Source organism: Papio anubis, chromosome 4 (genome assembly GCF_008728515.1).
Source record: "Papio anubis isolate 15944 chromosome 4, Panubis1.0, whole genome shotgun sequence".
Taxonomy (NCBI): domain Eukaryota; kingdom Metazoa; phylum Chordata; class Mammalia; order Primates; family Cercopithecidae; genus Papio; species Papio anubis.
Genome location: NC_044979.1, coordinates 172,216,158 through 172,237,699, shown reverse-complemented (window position 1 = coordinate 172,237,699; position 21,542 = coordinate 172,216,158). Strand labels below are relative to the sequence as shown.

General features: G+C 48.1%; 2 protein-coding genes across 9 annotated transcripts in view; one reads left to right on the top strand and one right to left on the bottom strand.

Moving 5' to 3' along the window:
• HLCS (holocarboxylase synthetase) overlaps positions 1-11,307 on the top strand; it is a 245,862-nt gene extending 234,555 nt beyond the window's left edge. For all 8 annotated transcript variants that reach the window (XM_021935523.2, XM_021935526.2, XM_021935525.2 and 5 more), the window contains 3 exons: positions 2,504-2,618; positions 5,580-5,793; positions 7,941-11,307. In XM_021935523.2, coding sequence (XP_021791215.2) covers positions 2,504-2,618; positions 5,580-5,793; positions 7,941-8,112 — 501 coding nt within the window. In that variant the 3' untranslated portion in view covers positions 8,113-11,307. The remainder of the gene's footprint in view (positions 1-2,503; positions 2,619-5,579; positions 5,794-7,940) is intronic.
• A 344-nt stretch (positions 11,308-11,651) lies between these two features.
• Positions 11,652-21,542, bottom strand: part of SIM2 (SIM bHLH transcription factor 2) — a 48,706-nt gene continuing 38,815 nt past the window's right edge. The window contains exons 8-11 of the mRNA XM_003895511.5: positions 20,519-20,666; positions 18,872-19,040; positions 17,391-17,799; positions 11,652-14,829 (exon numbers count right to left, since the gene is read on the bottom strand). Of these exons, the coding sequence (XP_003895560.1) occupies positions 14,402-14,829; positions 17,391-17,799; positions 18,872-19,040; positions 20,519-20,666 (1,154 nt within the window). The 3' untranslated portion in view covers positions 11,652-14,401. The remainder of the gene's footprint in view (positions 14,830-17,390; positions 17,800-18,871; positions 19,041-20,518; positions 20,667-21,542) is intronic.

Here is a 21,542-nt window from a genome sequence, read left to right as displayed (position 1 = left end):
TACAGGCCTGAGCCACCACGCCTGGCCTCTTCTCTGCTTCTTAAAATTCTGTTCATCCTTAAGGCCCAGCTCCAATGCTATTCTCAGACCCTCCAGCTACTTCCAGCTCTTTCCTCCAGCACCATCCAGCACTTGCTGTGTTGAAGCCTCTTTTATGGTTTCCACCGTGTGTGGCTTTGAAGAGGAGTGATGTGTGCTCCTGTTCCGTCTCCCATGAAGTTAGTAGCTCTCCGAGAGCAGGATTTGTTTCATTTTGGTCTTTTTTTATGTGGGAGGATCACGGCAACTGTTGGAATAAATGATTGAGAAAATGAAAAATAAGCACACAGCCCTCCTCTTCATCTGGAAATGCTGGTCCTGCTTACCTGCGTGAGAACCCAGAGTTTCATGAACTGCTTCATGAGCCGATGAGATCTGAAGCCATGAAGGCGAGCTGGAGCCTGAGTGCAGGGCCCGCCCAGGCACCAGCTGTCACGCACGCACGTGGCGGAGGAGCTTGACAGCTCTGGGAACTCTGCAGGTGTCCTCCCACCGCCTAGGCAGGGGCTCATTCCCCTGGCCATGGCACTGGCACAGGGGGATGTGGGAAGGCAAGAGAGGAGCAGGAAAGGGAACGGGGGGCAGTGACGAAGAGCAGAGCCTCCTAGTCACAGGTTTTCTAGAGGAGACTTTCTCAGCCTGGCGCTATTGCTATGTGGGCCCTGGCATGTTTGTCGTGGGGATGTCCTGTGCCTTAAAGGATATGTGTCAGCATTGCGGCCTCTACTCTCTAGAGGCCAGTAGCACTCCCTCAGGCTGTGAAAACCAAGGAAGTCTCCTGCTGTCGCCAAATCCACCCCTCTCCCGCTGAGAATCCCCGTTCTAGAGAGAAAAGAAACGTGAAGCTGTTGATCAGTTCCAGGGCGTTGCACACCCCCATCCTTGGTTTACTTAGACTTTCTGTTCTCCTGTGCTCCTATTCCTGTATTTTTCCTCTCAGCCTAAACTGCTATTTTAGAGCAGATGAGCTTCCACTATGCTCTAACTGGCCAAAGTCAAAAGAAGGCCTGTTGGAAGGAGGAAGGGGATTTCATGGAAGCACCAGGCCACGTAGCATGGGATTCATCACCCAGGCCTGGTGGCAGAAGGGTTTGAATCCCAGCTCCGTGGCTTTCAAGTGGTATAACCTCAGGCAAGCCACATAACTGCTCTAAGCTTCCGTTTCTCCCCCTGTTCCCTAGGGATGCGCTGGCACCAATACATGGGCTGGGTGTAAGTAACACGTGGACTAGTGCTGAGAAGGCGCTCAGTGCCATGCCTGGCCTGCGATGTGGGAAGACCAGCCCCATGGCCCTCGGAGGCCATCAGCTACTCTCTGCTCCCTTAGCTTTATTTTGCTGAATGTTCTCTTCCAGCCTCGCATCTCCAGACAGGCTTCCTTTACCCACACATGGCACAGCCTGGCTGCCAGCCCCAGGTCTAGAAGACCTGGTGGTTCTGACATCCACTCGGCTAGCCCAGTCTCTGTGTCCCAACTTCAGAGTCACAGTGGATAGGCAGAGGCCTGGGTGGCCTTGTTCAAGACGCTGTCCGCTCTCGGTCTATTCTGTGAGCTGATGATGGGGAGAGCCTCCCCAGGCCACACCATTCAAGATGAAGAGGTAGTAGGCCACATGACAAGTCCGGTTTCATTACCCAGGGGAATTTCTCCTCTGCGTCTTCACAGCACTCTTTTTTTTTTTTTTTTTTTTTTTTTTTTGAGACAGAGTCTCGCCCTGTCGGCCAGTCTGGAGTGCAGTAGTGCCATCTTGGCTCACTGCAACCTCTGCCTCCCGTGTTCACGTGATTCTCCTGCCTCAGCCTCTCAAGTAGCTGGGATTACAGACGCACACCACCACACCCAGCTAATTTTTTGTATTTTTAGTAGAGACGGGGTTTCACTATGTTGGCCAGACTGGTCTTGAACTCCTGATCTTGCGATCCACCCGCCTCAGCCTCCCAAAGTGCTGGGATTACAGGCACGAGCCACCGCGCCCCCCCACTGGCTCCTACTCAAGACATTTCTACCTGCCTTTTGTGACCTTGGTTAATTCTGGGCCGTCTTTCTCTCAAGCATGGGTTCCTGAATGGAGACGCACCCAGAGATTACTCTTCTCTCCCCACCCTCTGGCCCCAGCGTGTTAGTTAGCTACTCATGGTGGCGGTGGTGGTGGATACTGACATAATGAACTTCATTTACAAGGTAGGCATCTTCAGAAGGGGTTTTGGATGATGAGAAACAGTGCTGGGGGATGGGGAAGAATGCTGGGGTTTATGCCAGCTGTGTTCTTCAGGGCTTTTACCTCCTGGCCCCAAGAGGCACTTCAATATCGGATTGTCCCAAAGAAGTGATTAGCTGTCTGAAAAAGAGGAGAGGACAAGGCCCGTGTTACCTTGGTTTCTGCTTATCTTCCCCTAGCTCAGTGACTTGCCTGGGCCCCTCGTGTCCTGTGACTGCTTAATTAATGTGCAGATTTCCCTTTAGGATATCAACTTACGAGTGAAGTGGCCCAACGATATTTATTACAGCGACCTCATGAAGATCGGCGGAGTTCTGGTTAACTCAACGCTCATGGGAGAAACATTTCATATACTTATTGGTAAGTTTCAAAAACCTTTCCCCCAGCATTTTTAGATTAATAAAACAATAAAAATAAAAATGGTTAATGGCAGGAGCAGATGATCATATGAGATTATTTTGAGTCTTGTAGTTTTGGAGCAGGGTATAGATGCAGAGAGATTGGTCGAAAGCACTTCACAGAGTTCAGCATTCTCTCTGTGTGACCACGGAAACCACCAAAGTGGTATCATATAAGCAGGTATGTTCTTACATCCTTCCACACTCCTGCTACTCACTGAATTTGAAATGGCGAAAATAAACATACAACGTTCTATTCTCTAATAAGAAAAGGAAAAGTTAATTTCTTAAATAGTTCTCCTGGTGTCTTGCATTCTTATCCTGACCTTCCTGGACCATGAAAGAGTTGGCATCATTTTAACCTTCAGAAGAAGCTCCAGGCTGGTCAAGGCGGGGTAAAGAATCCCTGTTTCACCTCAGCACATCCACATCAGGCAAGAAGATGGATTCAGAGGCGACCTCAGAAGTCCTTAGGTTCCTGGCCGTCCAGCCATCAGCTTCACTCTGTGGCAGTAGAACCTAATCTGTGTTCAGAAGCCAGCAATGGTCAAAAAACATGTAACCATGTGTTTCAGGTGCCAGCCAGGGAATACAAGTCCTGTGTTACCAGCTCTGCCACCAAGGGGCAATATTATTCTGGGCAAGCTACTTCATACCCTTAGAGCTCCATTTCCTATCTTCTTTTTTTTTTGAGACAGAGTCCAGCACTGTTGCCCGGGCTGGAATGCAGTGGTGCAATCTCGGCTCACTGCAACCTCTGCTTCCCAGGTTCAAGCGATTCTCCTTTCCTTAGCCTCCCAAGTAGCTGGGGGTACAGGCGTCTGCCACCACACCCAGCTAATTTTTTTGTATTTTTAGTAGAGACAGGGTTTCACTATGTTGGCCAGGCTGGTCTCAAACTCCTGACCTCATGATCCACCCGCCTCCACCTCCCAAAGTGCTGGGATTATAGGCGTGAGCCACCGCATCCAGCCTCCCTCATTTCCTATCTTTAAGTGAGTAATTGCAGTTAATGCAGAGATTCCAAGTAGGGGCCACAGACAACAAGGAGGCTCATGGATGGCTTCAGGGAGCTAACAAATGTTATCAGCATGGGGTAAGCGAAGGCCAGGCATAGTGGCTTGAGCTCATAATCCCAGCTACTTGTGAGACTGAGGCAGGAAGATCACTTGAACCAGGAGTTCAAGGCTACAGTGAGCTGTGATTGAGCCACTACATTCCATTCTGGGTGACAGAGTGAGACCCTGTCTCAAAAATAAAAAATAGGCCGGGTGTGGTGGCTCACACCTGTAATCTCAGCACTTTGGGAGCCTGAGGTGGGTGGATTGCTTGAGTCTGGGAGTTCGAGACCAGCCTGAGCAACATGGCGAAACCCTGTCTCCACTAAAAATACAAAAAATTAGCTAGGCGTGGTGGCGCATGCCTATAGTACCAGCTACTCAGGAGGCTGAGATGGGAAAGTCACCTGAGCTCAGGAGGTTGAGGCTGCAGTGCGCTATGATGGCTCCACTGCACTCCAGTCCGGGCATCTGGAGTGAGATCCTGTCTCAAAAAAATAAATAAATAAATAAAAATAAAAAATAAAGTAGAGGAATGAAACATTTTCCTATGGTGAGAACCCATAGCTTTTATTGACTTCTGAAGGCCATGGGATGGGGTCTCTGACTTTGGGGATTTAGAGCAGCCAGCAGGGTGCTCACTGGTCCTTAGAAGGACATAGCCGAAGTGGCCAGTAGTCAGTGTTGCTACTCATCCTAGGAATTCCAGTTTTCTGAACACAAGGGAGAATTTTCAGTGCTATATGGCACTTAATTTAATGCGTTACGAGCGTTCAGTAGGCGCTTCAGTTACTGTACGTATGGAATGGATGAATACATGAACAACTGCAAGTTCTGCCCCTGTTGCCGTAGTTACTTGTTTTTTTCCAGAGGTAATTGACATTGCTTTGTATTTTAATAGCCAGTCTATTATTTTAAAATCTGAGACCAGTCAGTCCTTCCCTTCACACAGGAAACGGCAGGACACTTGCCGGAGAATGCTGTTGTTACAAATGGCATCGTTCTGTCTGTGGCAAATGTTTTGGGGATTTTTTTCTTAGAGTCACTGAACACATGGTAGTTTTCTTACTGCCTAGTTTTTCCAGTATTTCATTTCTTCCTTCAGACCTCTTGCAGGCCGATTCAGGGTCCTGCTGAACACTGAAGTCCAGCTTTTCTGAAGACACCGCCCTCTCCCTGGAGAGGATAGTGGTGTTAAGTAACTGCACAGATAAGCCTGTTCAGATACCATCCCTGGTAACTCTCATGAAGCCTTGGTTTAGGAGCCTGTAAAAAGTCCACTGAAAATGGGTCGGCGTCTTGCCAACAGCGTAACCTTAGCACCAAAGACTTCCAAGGATAAAGTATTAAAAGATGCATTCTAGGGTTATGCCATGACCAAGGTTTGAAATTTCTGAATCCAGAGTTTACTTCCCAAATCCTGAATAAAACTCTATTTTCAAGCATGAGATCTGTTACTCAAGTAGGAGAAGAAACAAGAGATTGTATTCTCTATTGGACTCAGTGCAGAGCTGCAATGCTTGGTAAACCACTTATTTCAGAGGCAACACTGATACGTTTGTCCCATATTTAATAGCATCTGTTGAATTAAATTGAATCAAATGTGGCTTTCTTTTTTCTTACCTTCTTATTTGCAGTAAGGTTGAGATGGTTTTAGCTTGAACAAGAATAATAAAAGAAGGACAAAAAGGAAGATGGACAAAAAGATATAAGTCATTCTTCAAGTGGTTAGAGACACGAAGTCTGAAATGAGGACAAGGAAGGAGGAAGTTGACAGTCAAGACTGTAACTTTTTCCAAGTGGCAGAGAGGAATGTGTGATGCCATCAACAGGCTGAGCTGCTCAATTGTTTGTTTTTTGTCCAGGCTGTGGATTTAATGTGACTAACAGTAACCCTACCATCTGCATCAACGACCTCGTCACAGAATACAATAAGCAACACAAGGCCGAACTGAAGCCCTTAAGAGCCGATTATCTCATTGCCAGAGTCGTGACTGTGCTGGAGAAACTGATCGAAGAGTTTCAGGACAAAGGGCCCAACAGCGTCCTTCCCCTTTATTACCGATACTGGGTCCACAGGTCAGTGCTGGCTCGTCTTCATTCTTTTCAGCTCCTTTATTAGTATCTTAGTAGTTAGGTATTTTTTTTTTTTCTTTGAGACGGAGTCTCGCTCTGTCCCGTAGGCTGGAGTGCAGTGGCGCCATCTCGGCTCACTGCAAGCTCTGCCTCCCGGGTTCACACCATTCTCCTGCCTCAGCCTCTATAGCTGGGACTACAGGCGCCCGCCATCACGCCTGGCTGATTTTTTGTATTTTTAGTAGAGATGGGGTTTCACTGTGTTAGCCAGGATGGTCTCGATCTCCTGACCTTGTGATCTGCCTACCTCGGCCTCCCAAAGTGCTGGGATTACAGGCATGAGCCACCGTGCCCGACCGTAGTTCAGTATCTTAAAACGAGGGACTGAGCGCTGGTCTGAATGATTATTTTCTGTGCCTCTATTGGAGAAAATGCATGGACACCACCTTGACCAAGTTAGCATCGCCAATAATGGAGCAGACGGGCATCTTATGCCTCCTGGTGGGATGCGGTGGAAAGAACCGAAATCGTGAGAGAGTTTCACATTGATTTAATCTGATTCTAATTGTGAAGAAACAATCAGATGCATCTAAATTGTCAAACCTTCTAGGTAACAGTGGTACTCAAAATGAGATCCCAGGCAGTGGCCTCAGCCTCAACCAGGGGCTACCGCATCAGAAACCCCTGGGCTGGGCCCAGCACCCTGTGTCATAACAGATGCTCCGGGGATTCTCACGCAGCTGAAGTTCGAGGACCACTCACTGATTTTACAACCACAGGCCTGTGCCCTGCAAAAATGTCAGTGTCTGCACACAAACAATTGGACAAAAAAAAAAAAGGTGGCAGAATTGTTTGGGATTAGAGAAGATGAAAGAGGCATGACATCTAAATGTAATGTATGTGATCCTGGATGGAGGGAAATATCCACAAAGGATATTAAAGGAACAGTGGGAATGACATGAACATGGACCTCTTGTATCCAGACTTTCTTGACTGGTCATGGTTAATGCTATTATAGTTTTGTAAGAGGTTCTTGTTCTCAGGAGATAAAGTATTTAAGCAGAAAGTGTCACAATGCCTGCAGCTTTTAAAAAACTTTTTAAAATTTTCATTTGTTTTCTATTTCTATTCCTTTTTTTTTTTTTTTTTTTTTTTTTAAAGAGAGGGTCTTGCTCTGTCACTGGAGTGCAGTGGTGCCATCATAGCTCACTACTGAAACCTCGAACTCCCGGGCTCAAATGATCCTCCTGCCTCAGCCTCCCAAGTAGCTAAGACAACAGGAATGTGCCACACAGGCCACTAATTCAAAAAGGTTTTTTTTTTTTTTTTTTTGTAGAAGCAGGGTCTCACTATATTGCCCAGACTGGTCTTGAACTCCTGGCCTCAAGCAGTCCTCCCACCTTGGCCTCCCAAAGTGCTAAGATTACAAGCATGAGCTGCTACACCCAGCTGCAACTTACCTTTACATGATGCAGGAAAAAAAAAAAAATGTGTGCTTATATGTGTTTATATGTGAAGAAAGAAAGCAAATATGGAAAGTATTTTCATTTGGTGTGAGAATGGAAGAGAATATGAGGTTTGTTGTACTATTCTTTCAGCTTTTCTGTGATTTGAAATTCTTCAAAATAAAAACTTGAGAAAATTCTATATGTTGAAAGCTGTTAAGAAGGATGTGAGTTGAGTATATTTGGAAAATATTCGAAAGAAATAGGATCAGGATGAATTTCACTTGTGGCTGATGTGACCCAACTTTGTTTTATGAGATAAAACATTGTTTGCCAACTCAGGCTATTTTCCTCCAACCTCAGCCAAAAAACCTAGAGTTGCAGAGTGTTTCTTAAAAGTGCTGGGAGATGAGGAAGTGGCTCGAACCATCACCGCTAATGACCAGAATTAGGAGAGTGATGTTGTGTGAAGAAATTTCGACTCCTTGTTGAACTTGCACCCTGCTGGTTCTTTGAGTAGTTCTTAAAACCATTCACCAGGGTGGAAGAAAGTCAGAGCTCAGCCCAGGCTGCCTTTTCCCCGCAGCGAGCCTCAGCCCTCTCCCCAGCACCCCCAGCCCTCTCATCATGGATTATTCTTCAGCTCATTGTCTTAAGCCATCCTGTGACACCTCCCAGTGACCTCACGCTGTTCTTCCTTTTCAGTGGTCAGCAAGTCCATCTGGGCAGTGCGGATGGACCAAAGGTGTCCATCGTTGGCCTGGACGATTCTGGCTTCCTCCAGGTTCACCAGGAGGGCGGCGAGGTTGTGACTGTGCACCCCGATGGCAACTCCTTCGACATGCTGAGAAACCTCATCCTCCCCAAACGGCGGTAATGCCGGGCGTCCCTGAGACGGGCCTGGGCCTGCCCTCCTGACTCACCGGGCCTGGCACCTGGGCAGCAGGCGAGGATGCCACTGGGCTGGGGTCCGAGCCCAGTGCAGAACCACCACCGTGAGCATTCAGCTTTCATCGCGGCCGCCTGTCCGTGCCCACGCATCTGGAAATCTAATTTAGAGTTGTAGGTGAATTTTCTCTTCCTCCAATTCATTTGTGAAGTCTTTGGTTCTTTTTCTATGTTTCTGTTTTTTGTTTTAGGTTTGTTTTGTTGTCATTTTCTTTGGTGTTTGAAGAGGCTCTGGGATAGATGGTTAAGAAGTAGAACATTTAGTTTAGGGAAAGCCCTCCCACAGGTGGGAGATCGGTCTCCCCTCTGGGGCTTGGACTTCTGTTTATTGTCAGGGGGAGTTTTTACATGGAAATGGCAATGGGAGAATTCAGATATTTTCCCAGTAGTGGAGACCTTTACCCCTAGTCTATGAAAAAACAAACCAAAATACGCTCTTGGGCCCAGGACAGTGGTGAGTTAGAGGTGTGCTATCACTGTCTGTAAGCATCCGGGGAGGTGTTGAACTATAAGAACATGATGTGACACTTAGTCATTGTTCTGTGTTTTTGTTAATGAAGGAAAGGGAAGGTAGACTTCCAAGAGTTACTCTCTCCCCGGTGGTGTGGCCCCATAGTGAAGTCTAAACACCTGTAGAGACACAGCTAACCCGTGTGGTTGCGATGACCTTGTAGAGGAAATCGGTTGATTACTTTCACATCATTCAATGAGCTCTCCTTTCCTAAGGAAGTTTAAATGTCCTGAGTTAGGGACTTACTTTCTTAAGTAAGTTTAAATTTACTGCATATTGTGAAGAGATGGGCTCAAGTTCAGAATCCTTAAATATCTGATCAGGCATCACTTGGATGAGGAGGTGGGCGATTTGGCTCTAATAGCTGGAGATGAAGGCACACTCATACCACATACAAGGGAGGACTTGGAGCTTTTAACCCAGTTTCAGATTCACTCTGAGATGTGGAGCATTCCTGCAAGACTGTGCAGCTCACGGGATACAGAAGACATGGCATTTCACTCAGAAGTCACAGGGTTTTTTGCCCCCCTCATTTACCCCATATTACCAAGAAAGAAAATGTTATGGATACTGAACACCATCATTTCAGAGGGAGGATGTGTGTGTGCGTGCCCGCATATGTGTGTGCGTGCGTGTGTACGCACATAGCTTTAAAAGAAGACATTCAAAATCTGATGTGCTACAAGTCTCACGAAAGAACAAAAGAAAGGAAGGCTTTTGATATGCACTCGCTTTTCCCAGATGTACACCATGCCTTTTCCATGTCCCTCCTATCTCTGTTGAACTTATGAATCATACCCGTTACTTTTCAGCTTTAAAAGGCCAATTTTTGTCCAGTCTTCTGTCTTCCTGCCAGTCCCAGCTGAAATTAGTGGAAAGAAAGTTTGATGGCACTTTCAGCTTTGAACAAAATCCCTTCATGGTAAACTAGCACCATCTTTATCCAGGTCTTACCCAGTCAGGCTAATTCCAGAAACTTGTGGTTTTTAGTATAAAATTTGTCTACCTTTAGCTAAGCACAGGACCGCCCCATAGGAAGAAAAAATACCCAATATATATTTTTTGGAAATGAAACATTAAAAGAACTTAAAAAGTAATTTTTGGAAATGAGGCTTCAATTAGAATTATTATTCTCAAAAAAATAAAAACGAACAAACAAACCACAAAGAAACCACTCTTCTGAAATGCCCAAGCCTTCTTTTGAAATTAGAAGCTTAAATAAAATATAAGTCCACACCACCCCCAAATTACAAAATGGAGTCACCCTTGAGAGGGCATCTGCAAAATATCATCAGGGACAAAGATCTCGAGGCTAACGATGCAGGTTTCATTTCTCAGACTTTGTAATATAAGGCAAGCCCTCTCAGAGCTGCCATCATCACTTTTTGAATTTCTTTGGGGGTTATTTAATGAAAAACATGCTATGTTTTGTTTTAAGCTGAAGTCCTATTCTGGACATTCTGCTTTGGGAAAAAAAAATGTTATCATTTAATTTCCTTTCTGCAAATTAAAACTAATGACGTGTGGCCTTGTCAAAGGATATGGAGATGTTCCGGGCATACTGCTGTGCTCTGTGCTTTCCAACAGGCGCTTCTCCGCCGCGCAGGAGACCCAGTTGTCTTGAGGGAGATAAAGCAGCCTTGAAGCAGATGCTGCGTTTTCCATAAATCTGATTTTGCCTCACGTGAACCAAAGACTCTCAAAACTCTGCTTCCTATAGAATTAGCTGAATCAAGGCATTTTACTGATAGCTGTTAGTGTTAGCGAAACCTGTCTACCTGCTCTACCACATTCTCCAATTTGGGCCACTTACGCACCCGGCAACCTGGGATGTGAAGGAGCTTTAAAGTCTTAATGGGAACTTGGCATTTTCCTCATGATCTTTAAAATGTGGTCACTAAACTCAGGATTGGCCTGTGCTTTTAGAACACTGGAATAGCCCTTGCTTTAGAGGCTGTGCATTGAGTATTGACCGTATTTTGTAAAAGGCAAGATATCCTCCCTTCCAGGCTGGTAACAGGTTTCAGGGGGACTCTTGGGGAAGTGCCCCCTAAAATCGAACACAGCAATAACTGGGCTTCCTGTCCCCACCCCCACCCCAGCAGTGCTTTTTGGCACTGGGAACTCTGCCAGGGAGTGGTGGAAGTAGGAAGGATTTGTGTTCGAAGTAAAATCATGGTTGAGTTTCACTGCAGCAGGCTGACGTGGCCTGATGTGAGAGCAAGCGGCCCACTGGGTTGCCGGTGCACAGGCCCACATCGGGGGAGCACGGGCCACAGAGCACAGCCTCTGGGGGTCCCCCAAGCCACAGCATATGCAGCATGGCCGCCCCTTGCCCTGGAGTCTGGGAACAAAGAGAGGAGCCAGCCTCACCACACTGCTTCAGATGGAGAAGGGAGGCGGGGTGGGCGTCCGTTCTCCAGATCTGTTTGCTCTTAACAGGCAGAACATGGGAGAATCCTTATTGCTGGTTAATCACTATGCATATTTGAAATAAAAGAAAGTGTCAGCCTCTGCATTTTAACTTCTCAAGGAATGCCTCTGAAAAGAATCACTTTAAACCAATGCCTATAAAAAGCAAGTCTACCAAAATAAACTAAGACTTTCTATGTGGTTTGGGCTCAACCTTATTTTTACAAGTTTCATTTTTAAAAGTAGGCAACTACTTTGGGTTACAGTATTTTTATTCATATTTAAACATATTTTTACAAAATAAATAAAGTGTTTTACATAATAAGGAATATGTATGTATTTCCAAGTATTAAGAAGCCAGGTTTTTTTTTTGTTTTTTGTTTTTTTTGATGTATTATTGACAGATGTATTCAGCGCCATACACAAGAAAAATATTATTACTCCAAAGAATGAAAGTTAATAAAACCCCAAAGCAAAAACCCTTTTAATTGAGGTGAGAAATAAATGTAACAACTTCTAGATTATTTTTAGGATTTTTCTTATTCTTTTGTGGCAACTGCTTGACTTTTCATCTGAACAGTTTTTCCTCCCAAGATTTTAACCTTATATGTCATACTTAAGTTTAGGAACAGCTTGAATAATGCATTCTAGATAACACATGGGCTATGATTCACTAAAATTCCAAGCTACTGTAATTTTATGGCATTTATTTGCAAATGTTCTTTGTATCCCATTTTATCTGTAACAGCACCCCCAGTCTACCTTAACCATCTTATAGCTCTGGTAAATTAAAACTTAGGTAGACTTTATACAAGATCCATTGGCCGTATTAAACCTCCCCCACTCTTAGGGCTTAGGGCAGAAGGGACGAAGGCAGGGCTGATAGGACTTTTAAAAGGATAAAAGAGGTGGGGGCAAGGGAGGCAGAAAATACAGGCTCTTACAGATACCCTCCACACTGCCCTCCACACCCAGGCCACTGCTCTACAAAGGTATGAATGGAATGGCTTTTCTAGAAAAGGGTTTCCAAGAACATAAAGGAATTCCTTTCCCTGGGAGGCCCCGTGGAGGGCTGAGCCAGCCTGGAATTGGGCTTATTTCTCAAATCCATTTGATCTGGCATTTTTGTCAACATGGTACATGTTAGGACCCACGACGATTTTTTTTCCTTTTTGTAAAAGAGAGGCATATGTATTAAAATGCTTCCGCTTCCCCTACCAGAGCCTCACAGAAGTCAAGAAACGCTATCCCCAGCTTGAATGTGCAGACTCTTCAAGATGGAGGTAACAATATTAGGTTGCCATAGTAACAGCTCTGCTAACTTTGCACTCAGCCCTGGCCGTCCTGAAGCCAGCTCATGTAAGAATCTTCCTTCATGTTCTAGGTTATGAAAACGGTGAAGTTTGTTTAGACAAGGACGTTTTCACTAGTACACATTTTCTTTTTCAAGTACATACACACTGTTACGCCTGTTCACGTTGCCACTTGTAAATCTATAATAGGGTCTTTTTCCTCAACAGTAACCTTTGTTATTGAACTGCTCCGATAGCCTTGATTTATTTTTACGAAATACAGCCCCAAAAGTTAATAACAAGGTAGACACAAAAGCATTTTGCGGTACTTTATTGAAAAATGTCGGTGGTATCTCCTAGTAATCAAACCTACACCTTTCAAGAATCATGGTTTAATTATAAGACTCATGAACATTAAAAAAAAAAAAAATACCCTCGGCTTATTTCCCGTGCACACACTCACAAGGAGCTGTGAATGAGGTATAGCTGAGTGCGTGGAGAGGCGGGCACCTCCCTTCCTACCATCCAGCCCCTTCGCTACATGACCCACAGTCCTAAATTTGCAAATTGTGACTCTTACCATGAGGCCCACTGACAGACACCCTGTAGGGATTGTATCAGGTCCTCACTAAGTGACACAGGGTTGGCAAAAAAAAAAAAAAATTCACATTTTGAGAGCAGCTGGTGTAGGTGCACTTGATTCTAGAACAATGAGTTTAAAACATTTGGGAAAACCTCTTTCCGTTCAGGTGGAAAAAGTTTCCTAATATAAACCATTTTGATAAAGCAGCAGAATGATGCAGTGTTGATAGGATGAAGAAAATTGAAAGATGGTGGTTCAATGCATTGGTGCAGTTCAGAGCCATGGCAGGATTTTTCAATGTTGAGATCTTTAAGCAAAACCCATAAAAAATAAAAATTAATGGAAGCTCATTTTTTAAACACTGCTGGTGCTTTACGAAAGGATTTCTGTTTACCTGTTGCACACGTAACGTTCTTATGACGTTTTCTTGATGTGTAGAAAATGCTTAAAATGTCTACATCATTTTCATTACATCCCCTTAAGCATGTTTTTCATCCACACGGTGCAGTCCATTGACAGTGTTTGGTATTGCACATGCAATTTAACTTTATTAGCACTATTTGTAGCAAACATGAGCCTAGTGAATTACAGAGCTGTGTGGACCAGAGGGATTTTGCCACGTAATAATTAAGCTTGACAGGGTCATTCTCATAAACTCTCTGGCTACATATATATTTTTGCATTTAATGCCTATTCAATATATTCTGAAGGTGCTACTCTTGGTGTTATCAAGAGTTCACAGGGGTTAGGGGGAGGTAAGAGCTTGTTAATGGATTTGTGAAGCACACCCATGTTCACAGACACACAAAATGGAATTGCATGGTCACCCCCTTAGTCTTGGCTTGTTGGTTTTTGTATTGAAGAAAGGGTTAAATAAAACAAAAATAATGAGACTCTTGAATGACTTAAAGACAGTGGAGTTGTGTATTCATGGGACTTACAATCGTCACTTCTGCCTTCACCTAAGCATCTAAAAGGGCTCGGACACAGGCGTCGCCTTCCAGGGCTGCCGTCCACTTGGAAGAGCGGACTGCGGCAGGGTGGGTTTCCCTCCTGAAAGTGGAGGATATTTGCGGAGTGAAATCGCTTAAATCCCCCAGCGGGACTATCGTGGAACGTTGGGGACAAGGCAAGATGCGTGAAGCCCGATTTCAAGGTGAGGAAACCAAGCCACCAGCAACTGGGTCGCACTGGCCCTCGCAGGACAGAGGTGGGCGGTCACCTGCCCGGACCCGGGCGCTCCTCGACCCTCGGCACCGGCGCGCGCGGCCTCCGCGGTGGAAATCCGCAAGTCGGCGGCGGGGTCCAATTCAAATAGCTGTCTCTGCATAAATTAACGTAGGTCGTGCGCACCTGCCGGGCTCGGTGGCGCCGCAGCCCCGAAGCCGGGTCCAGGCTCCTGGCGCCGGCGGCCGGCGGGTCACCTCCCGTTGGTGATGATGACCGAGGCGCCCAGGTAGTGCGGCAGTGGCGTGCCGGCTGGGGAGGCGGCGGCGGGGCTCGGGTGCCGGGGCCGCAGCGCGCTGGTCGCCGCCTCGGGGCCGCCGGGAGCGCAGGCCAAGCCGGAGGCGGCGGGTGCGGCGCCCCCCAGCGGTCCGCGCCGGGTCAGCACGCGGTGGTAGTTGAGCAGCACGAAGGGCAGCTGCGGCGGCGCGCCCGGGGGCTCGGGGGCCGGGGGCGCGCAGCACTCCGGCGTCGCGCGGGCCAGCGCCAGCCGTACCCCGTCCCGGGCGGCCTGGCGGGCGGCCTTGGGCGGGCCCAGCGCGGGCTCCTCGCGGTAGTGGCCGCAGCTCGGGAAGCTCGGGGGCGCGGTGTCCTCGCCGAACCTGCGCACGGCGGCGGCGGGCGCTGCGGGGACAGGCGACACGTTAGAGGGCAGCAAGGGGCACGACCGCAGCCACCCCACCCCACCCCCAAGCCCCGGGCGCAGCCACCAGCCCTCGGCGCCCACGCGCTCCACCCGCGGGATCGCTGTCGCCCTCCCCCGCCTTAGTCTAGGCCGCGCTGTCCATTCTCAGGACGCGACCTGAAATGTTCCACGATACAAAGCAGAGAAACAGGTGGAATGCCTGTTAAATAATACGCTGTAATGTAACATATCCAAAATACTATCTCAATGTGCAATCAGTGTGGAACAATTATTGGGATATTTTATTCTTTTTTTTTTTTTTGGTACTGAGATGCAGAGCACAGGTCACACCTGCCTCACTGCACTGGCCACATTTCCATGTTCAAGACCACACAGGGTTGGTGGCTGGCTACCTGATTGGACGGCAGAGGTCTAGAGGCCACCAGGGGCCCTGGTGTTGCATGGCCCCTGTCTGCCTTGACTTCTTCTGCCCGTCCCTCAGTGGAGAGGGGTGGTAACCACCCTGATCGGTTTCGCTGTGTCCTAATGAAAAGTAACCACTCCCATCTACTCAGTCCAATGCCTGACATTAAGTCGCTCCCTGGCTTGTTTTTTTGTTTTGTTTTGTTTTGTTTTTGTCGTTTTCTGTTTGTTTGTCAACATTTGTCTTCCTTTAATACCAAAAAGGCTAGGAAGCTGATCGCAAATTGCCTCAAATTAGCACCTTGGGTCCACTTTTTATCAAGTGTGTGATAAGGAGATTGTTAACCTCTTTCACTTTTAAAATAGTAGTAAAAGTCAAATACCATGTGACAGCATTAGCCAGCTTCAGACACACAAACTCAAGTCAATCTCAAGCGGGTAATATTTTCAGCTATTATCAAAACCCTTTGCTTTGTCTTCCTTTGCTTGGATGTTCTGGAAGATCCCTTCCTTGGTTATGTGAGGGACCCAAGGTGTTCATGGGTGTGGCGGATGCAAATCTAAGGGATCAGTGGCTCCTGGGACAGGCCAGGTCAAAAGGCAGGCGGCCTGGCCCTGGTCGCCAGTGTGGTCCTTTCTAAGTTAGCTACTTCTGAAAAAACATGTCCTAGTGATTTCCAGAAAGGCGGCATTCTCCTGTAATCTATCCCTCTTCTCAGATTCGGGAAGAAATGTTATCTCAGCTTCAAGTCACAAGACAGAGCGAGAGATTCCTAGGATGTGCAGAAGCAGCAGGATGAGGCCCAAAAGGAGCAGAGCCCTACCTGCCTCTAGAGAGGGGTGAGGGAACTTCGCGGAGCTCTCTTCTTTAATTCCTTCGTCTTTAAGCAGGGGCCGGTGTGCTGCTTTTCTGGGGCACGTCATCCTTTTTCTTTTTTTTTTCTTTTTTTTTTTTGAGACAGAGGCTCACTCTGTTACCCAGGCTGGAGTGCAGTGGTGTGCTCTCAGCTCACTGCAACCTCCACCTCCCAGGTTCAAGTGATCCTCCCACCTCAGCCTCCGGAGTAGCCAGGATTACAGGTGCTCACCACCGTGCCCAACTAATTTTTGTATTTTTAGTGGAGATGGGGTTTCACTACGTTGGCCAGGCTGGTCTCAAACTCCTGACCTCAGGTGATCCGCCCACCTTGGCCTCCCAAAGTGCTGGGATTACAGGCGTGAGCCACCGAGCCCGACCTGGGGCACATAATCCTGATGTCACCTTCACCCACATTTTAGTGGCACTGCAGGACATCTGCACCATCTCGGTCTACACTCTGAGCGGCAGTTAGTCTGGGTGCAACGGGAATACATGTCCTGCAGCTAAACCTCCGTCCCCACCTTCCACTCTCTGCCTGGGGCTGTTCCAGTGAGCAAACAGGAGCCAGTCTGCGTTCTGGAGAGCTGGCAGTATCTCCGCAGAGGACGTGTGCTTGCCTGCCACCAGAAGCGGCGAAAGGCCATTCCTTTCTGCTGTTGAACTAGCATGTGCAGGGCAGGCCCCTACTGTGTGCCGTGTCTTTGGAAATAGACGCATCACAGCTTATGACCCCATTTTACAAGTGAAGAAACTGAGGCCTGGAGGGTTTGTGTTCTTTGCCCTGGGTTGGTGAGTGGCATTTCTGTCCCCAAGCCCACGAATGTCCACCATAGTTTTCCCCACTTCCAAAATTGGCATGGAAAAACAGCCAGTAGGCCGTTTGTCTCAAATATTCACTTCTGGATGGAGTGGAAAGGAATCTTGAAAAGAAATGCAGCTGGGGTGTTCTCAGCACCTGGGAGCTGGTTTGGAAAATCACTGCCCCCCTTTGGGTGGTGAATGTGGCCAGGATTTATGTGAAGGCGGGATACTCGGTTTTCCTTTGCCCTTTATACTGTCACTAGTGTTCCCGAGGCAGGCAGACTGCCATTTCTCACTCCCGAGGAGTGCCTGCATTGAGAGCAGGGAAGCACAGCAAGCCCTACGTAGAAGCAGAAAGAGGGCAAGTTTGCCCAAAGCGTGAGGGTTCTGTCTCCATCTGCCACCCACCACCACGGCTGCTTCAGCCCCCGGCCGTGCCCAGTCCTCCCGCCTTCCCCACGAGCAGACCTGACCCACCTTCGTAGCTTGGCACTAGGCCGTGCCGAGCAGTGTTCGCCGGTGGCTCTGGAGGATGTTTAGCTGTAGACGAGCTGCTAGGCACTAGGGGGTTGGCATAATGCCACTGGCATTCACCACTGGCTGGCAGTGTGCTCAGGAAAAAGCGTGCCACCTCACAAGGGGATCCTTGGGGCTGCCCAAACTTGGCCGGCAGCATTGGCTTTTTGCTGCTGAAGACGTGAGAGTCCAGAGGGAAGTGTCCGTAATGGTAGGAGAAGGGCAGGCTGTAGGATGGCGTGTACAGAAGGTCACTACTCTCTGAGTGGAGCTGCGGTTCCGGAGGAACGGGAGCGCTTGCAGGGGGACTGGCTCTCCAGTTTCCGAGCTGGCCGCATTCCAGTTTGTCCATTTGGAACGAGCTGTATTGCTGCATGGCAGAGAAGATGGATGAAGGGCGAGCGAGGGGCCGGCAGGAAGGAAGCTGCCTTCCGGCCCTACAAGATCCGCCCCAACAGGGCCCAAGCCCATCCAAGGGCTGCCCCTACCCTCGCCACCACAGCAAGGTCCCACTGGTGACAGGCACACAACAAGCGATACCCCAGTGACCTACTCCCAGGGTAGAAAGAGATCCCACACCCCGAACTAACAACAAATCAGACACACATGGACACTTGCTGTTTCTTTTCTTTCTTTCTTTTTTTGGCATAATATGGAGGCAGTGACGTTCAACGGGTCTATCTGCTAATGACCATGCTACCAAAGTTCACTTGGCACAGAACAGTCAGAGCACTTATTTATTTATTTACTTATTTTTGTGATGGAGTCTTGCTCTGTCACCCAGGCTGGAGTGCAGTGGCACTGTCTCGGCTCACTGCAACCTCTACCTCCTGGGTTCAAGCGATTCCCCTGTCTCAGCCTCCTGAGTAGCTGGGACTACAGGCACGCGCCACCACGCCCAGCTAATTTTTGTATTTTTAATAGAGATGGAGTTTCACCATGTTGGCCAGGCTGGACTCAAACTCCCGATCTCAGGTGATCCACCTGCCTTGGCCTCCCAAAGTGCTGGTATTACAGGCATGGGCCACCACGCCCGGCTGACAATTGCTGTTTCTGGAGCTCACAAACTACTTTTTTAAAAAGAGGCAGGGCTTTCATTTTTTAAATGCTGTGGAAATACAATGGACTGGTGTTCTAACCCACCAGTCTAGAATCTAACGCATGGATTCTAACCCGTCAAGCTCATTAGAATCTAACCCGTGGCTTCTAATAGGCTGAAGTGCCTTTCCAATTTAGTCTTCTGTTTCCTAAACTTGGCTAGCCCACCGGGATGTCAGCCTTCCCCGGCTGTCACTACCGTGTAGGCAGGACCTCCCGAAGGGACCTTGCTGCATGGCAGGGAGATCCCTGCTGTGCAATGAGAGGCTCCCATTCCTTAACATGTCCAGGTGTCTCGAACCCCTAACTGTCAGCACCCCAAAACTGCAGGACATGCGTGTTACCTGTGGGGGGTAAGGGTTTGTTCTCAGCTTTGTCTTCATCTTGGTATTTTTGGGTTTCACTAATTTCCTAGTTTCTTGTGAGGTAGACAAGGCGGTCCTCCAGGAGTCCTGGGACTTGGCAGTGGACACCTGCTCCAGGGACAGCTGAAGTTCCTTGTATTCAATCTCCCTGGAAGGCGAGAGTGGGCCGAGTCATGTCCAGCAGCAGCTTCCCTGGCACCAGCCCTTGGGGAGGTCATTCTCAGTGCTCCAATGTGTCTTTTCACTGGGGTTGGATGTGGATGGGATTTGAGACAAGGCCAGCTCACCCTCATTATAAAAGCTGTCTGCAGACCCAGGCCGGGCCATCCCAGGAAATGCTGAGCCGGGTCAGAGCTCTCTCCAGTCCCATAAAGCCCCAAACACATTTCTGGGGGAGGCCGTGGGCCACTAGGAAAGCCGTCAAGGGAAAAAGGGACAGGTGGAAATACCATTGATCAGGTCCACCTGCATCCAACATGAGCACCTGTGGCCCAGCTGCCTCTCCAGTTAGCACTCCAGGAGGCAAGAGTCTGGGACCCTCTGCGGGCCTGGGGGCCTGACCACCAGCTTTGTGTATTCTCACACTGGGGGCCCATCGCTACCCTAAAGAACCAACTCAGCAGGGTCATGTTCACACAGGGAGACGTCGACCTGGCGAACCGGCCCACACGTTTGCTCAGGAAGAATAACTAAAGAGCTAAACTCTTTTCTCCCTGACAGTTTTGCCAGAATCACTTGATTTCTAAGACACACAGTCATTCTATGAACAAACCTAGAGCCTAAATCCTCACCCTAGATAAAGTACAAATGAGAATCCTTTTCATCACGGGGCTGGGGCACAGCAAGGGTCAGAGCCTGGAGCAAAGTGATTTAACGTACAATAGCTATGGTGGGTGGAAAGTAATATATGGCCCCAGATAGACATCTGTCCTGTTGCTTCTAATGGCCTTAAAAGTATTTGCAGGCTGGGCACCTTGGCTCATGCCTGTAATTCCAGCACTTTGGGAGGCTGAGTGGGAGGATCGCTTGAAGCCAGGAGTTTGAGACCAGCCTGGGCAACATAGAAAAACTCCGTCTCTAAAAAAACATATATTTTTTTAATTAAAAAAAAAAAAAAGCATTTGCAACTGAACTTGACCTTCTGGAATGTTTAAAGGACCAAATATTTACCATCATTTGCAACGGCTCTATAGGAAGGCAGGCAAAAAATGGGGTATCTCCTGTCTCAAACAGCAGGAGCATCCAAGTTGACCTGAAGGCTTATAGGCATGGATAGCACAAGTTCGTATTCTTGATCGGGGGTGCGCACCCTATTCAGGATGGGGGGCATCTCCACCCACCCCCGATGCTCCTCACTAGGCTGTGTGATGGGATCCTAAGCTATGCCCAGTGCAGACCCCCTCCTCCTAGCTCCCCCTGCAGCCTAGCACTTGACCTTCACCTCTGAGCATAGAAATAGTTTGGACCTTCCAAAATGACCAGATTGCTGGGGGAAAAAAAAAAAAAAAGGAGACGAACAGTTTGAGAAAGAGGAAAGAGAGAAAGAGAGATGGTGCTTATGGGAGCCATCCGATGTGGGACAGGAAGAGAAAAGAGCAAGGAGAGAAACAAATACGTGTGACTTACGTGAGAACATAATTGACACTCACGATGCAGTGGGGCCGGGACGAGCGGCTGTTGTGCACCACGGTGGCGTAGCTCTGCACCCACACCCAGCCGCCCCGCTTGGACAGCAGCCGGTAGTACTTGGTGGTGACCTGGCCCTTCACCAACACTGCAAGCACAAGGTGACATGAGTCCTCAGACGCTTTGCAGGCCCCACCTCTGGGATGCTGCCCCCAATGGACTCCTCTGAGAACTTGCCAAAGGGGGCAGGCTTTCTCCGCTGGAGGATGTATGTCTGTGTGTGTCTCGTGCGTGTGCACACACACACGTGCACACGCATGCACACGCACGCACAGACACGCACACACACACAGACGTGCACGCACACATGCACACACACGCACGCACACACGTGCACACACACATATGCACATGCACGCACCCACGTGCACACACGCACACGCACGCACACAGACACGTGCACACACACAGACGTGCACGCACACATGCACACACACGCACGCACGCACACGTGCACACACACATATGCACATGCACGCACCCACGTGCACACACGCACACGCACGCACACAGGCGCACACACATGCACGTGCACACACACGCACACGCACACACACGCGCATACATGTGCACACAGGAATTTTGCCTACAACTTCAAGGAGTTCCCACCCATTAAGAACTCTCATTTAACAGTCATTGCTTTCATTGAGGGAAACATTCGCCACCACAGTTTGTACCTGGCAGAGTGAAAAAATTGAATCTGCTTTTTAGTTTCCAAAATGCCATGATTATGTCTTAATCCCCAAATCCTTAATGGTCAGGGGGGTGAGTGATGTAGTTATTTACACAAAGTAGTCAGTTAAGTGCATTCAACCAAGTGTCAAGCTGTTGCTGTTTGCCGTTCAGGAACATGAGGGTATTCACAGTGAAACTGTTTGTTACTCTGTTGCCATTTATATTTTCTTCCCATTAATCCCAGTTTTCCTTGGGCTCATTAATTTGCTATGTTGTTTATGTAGGAAGG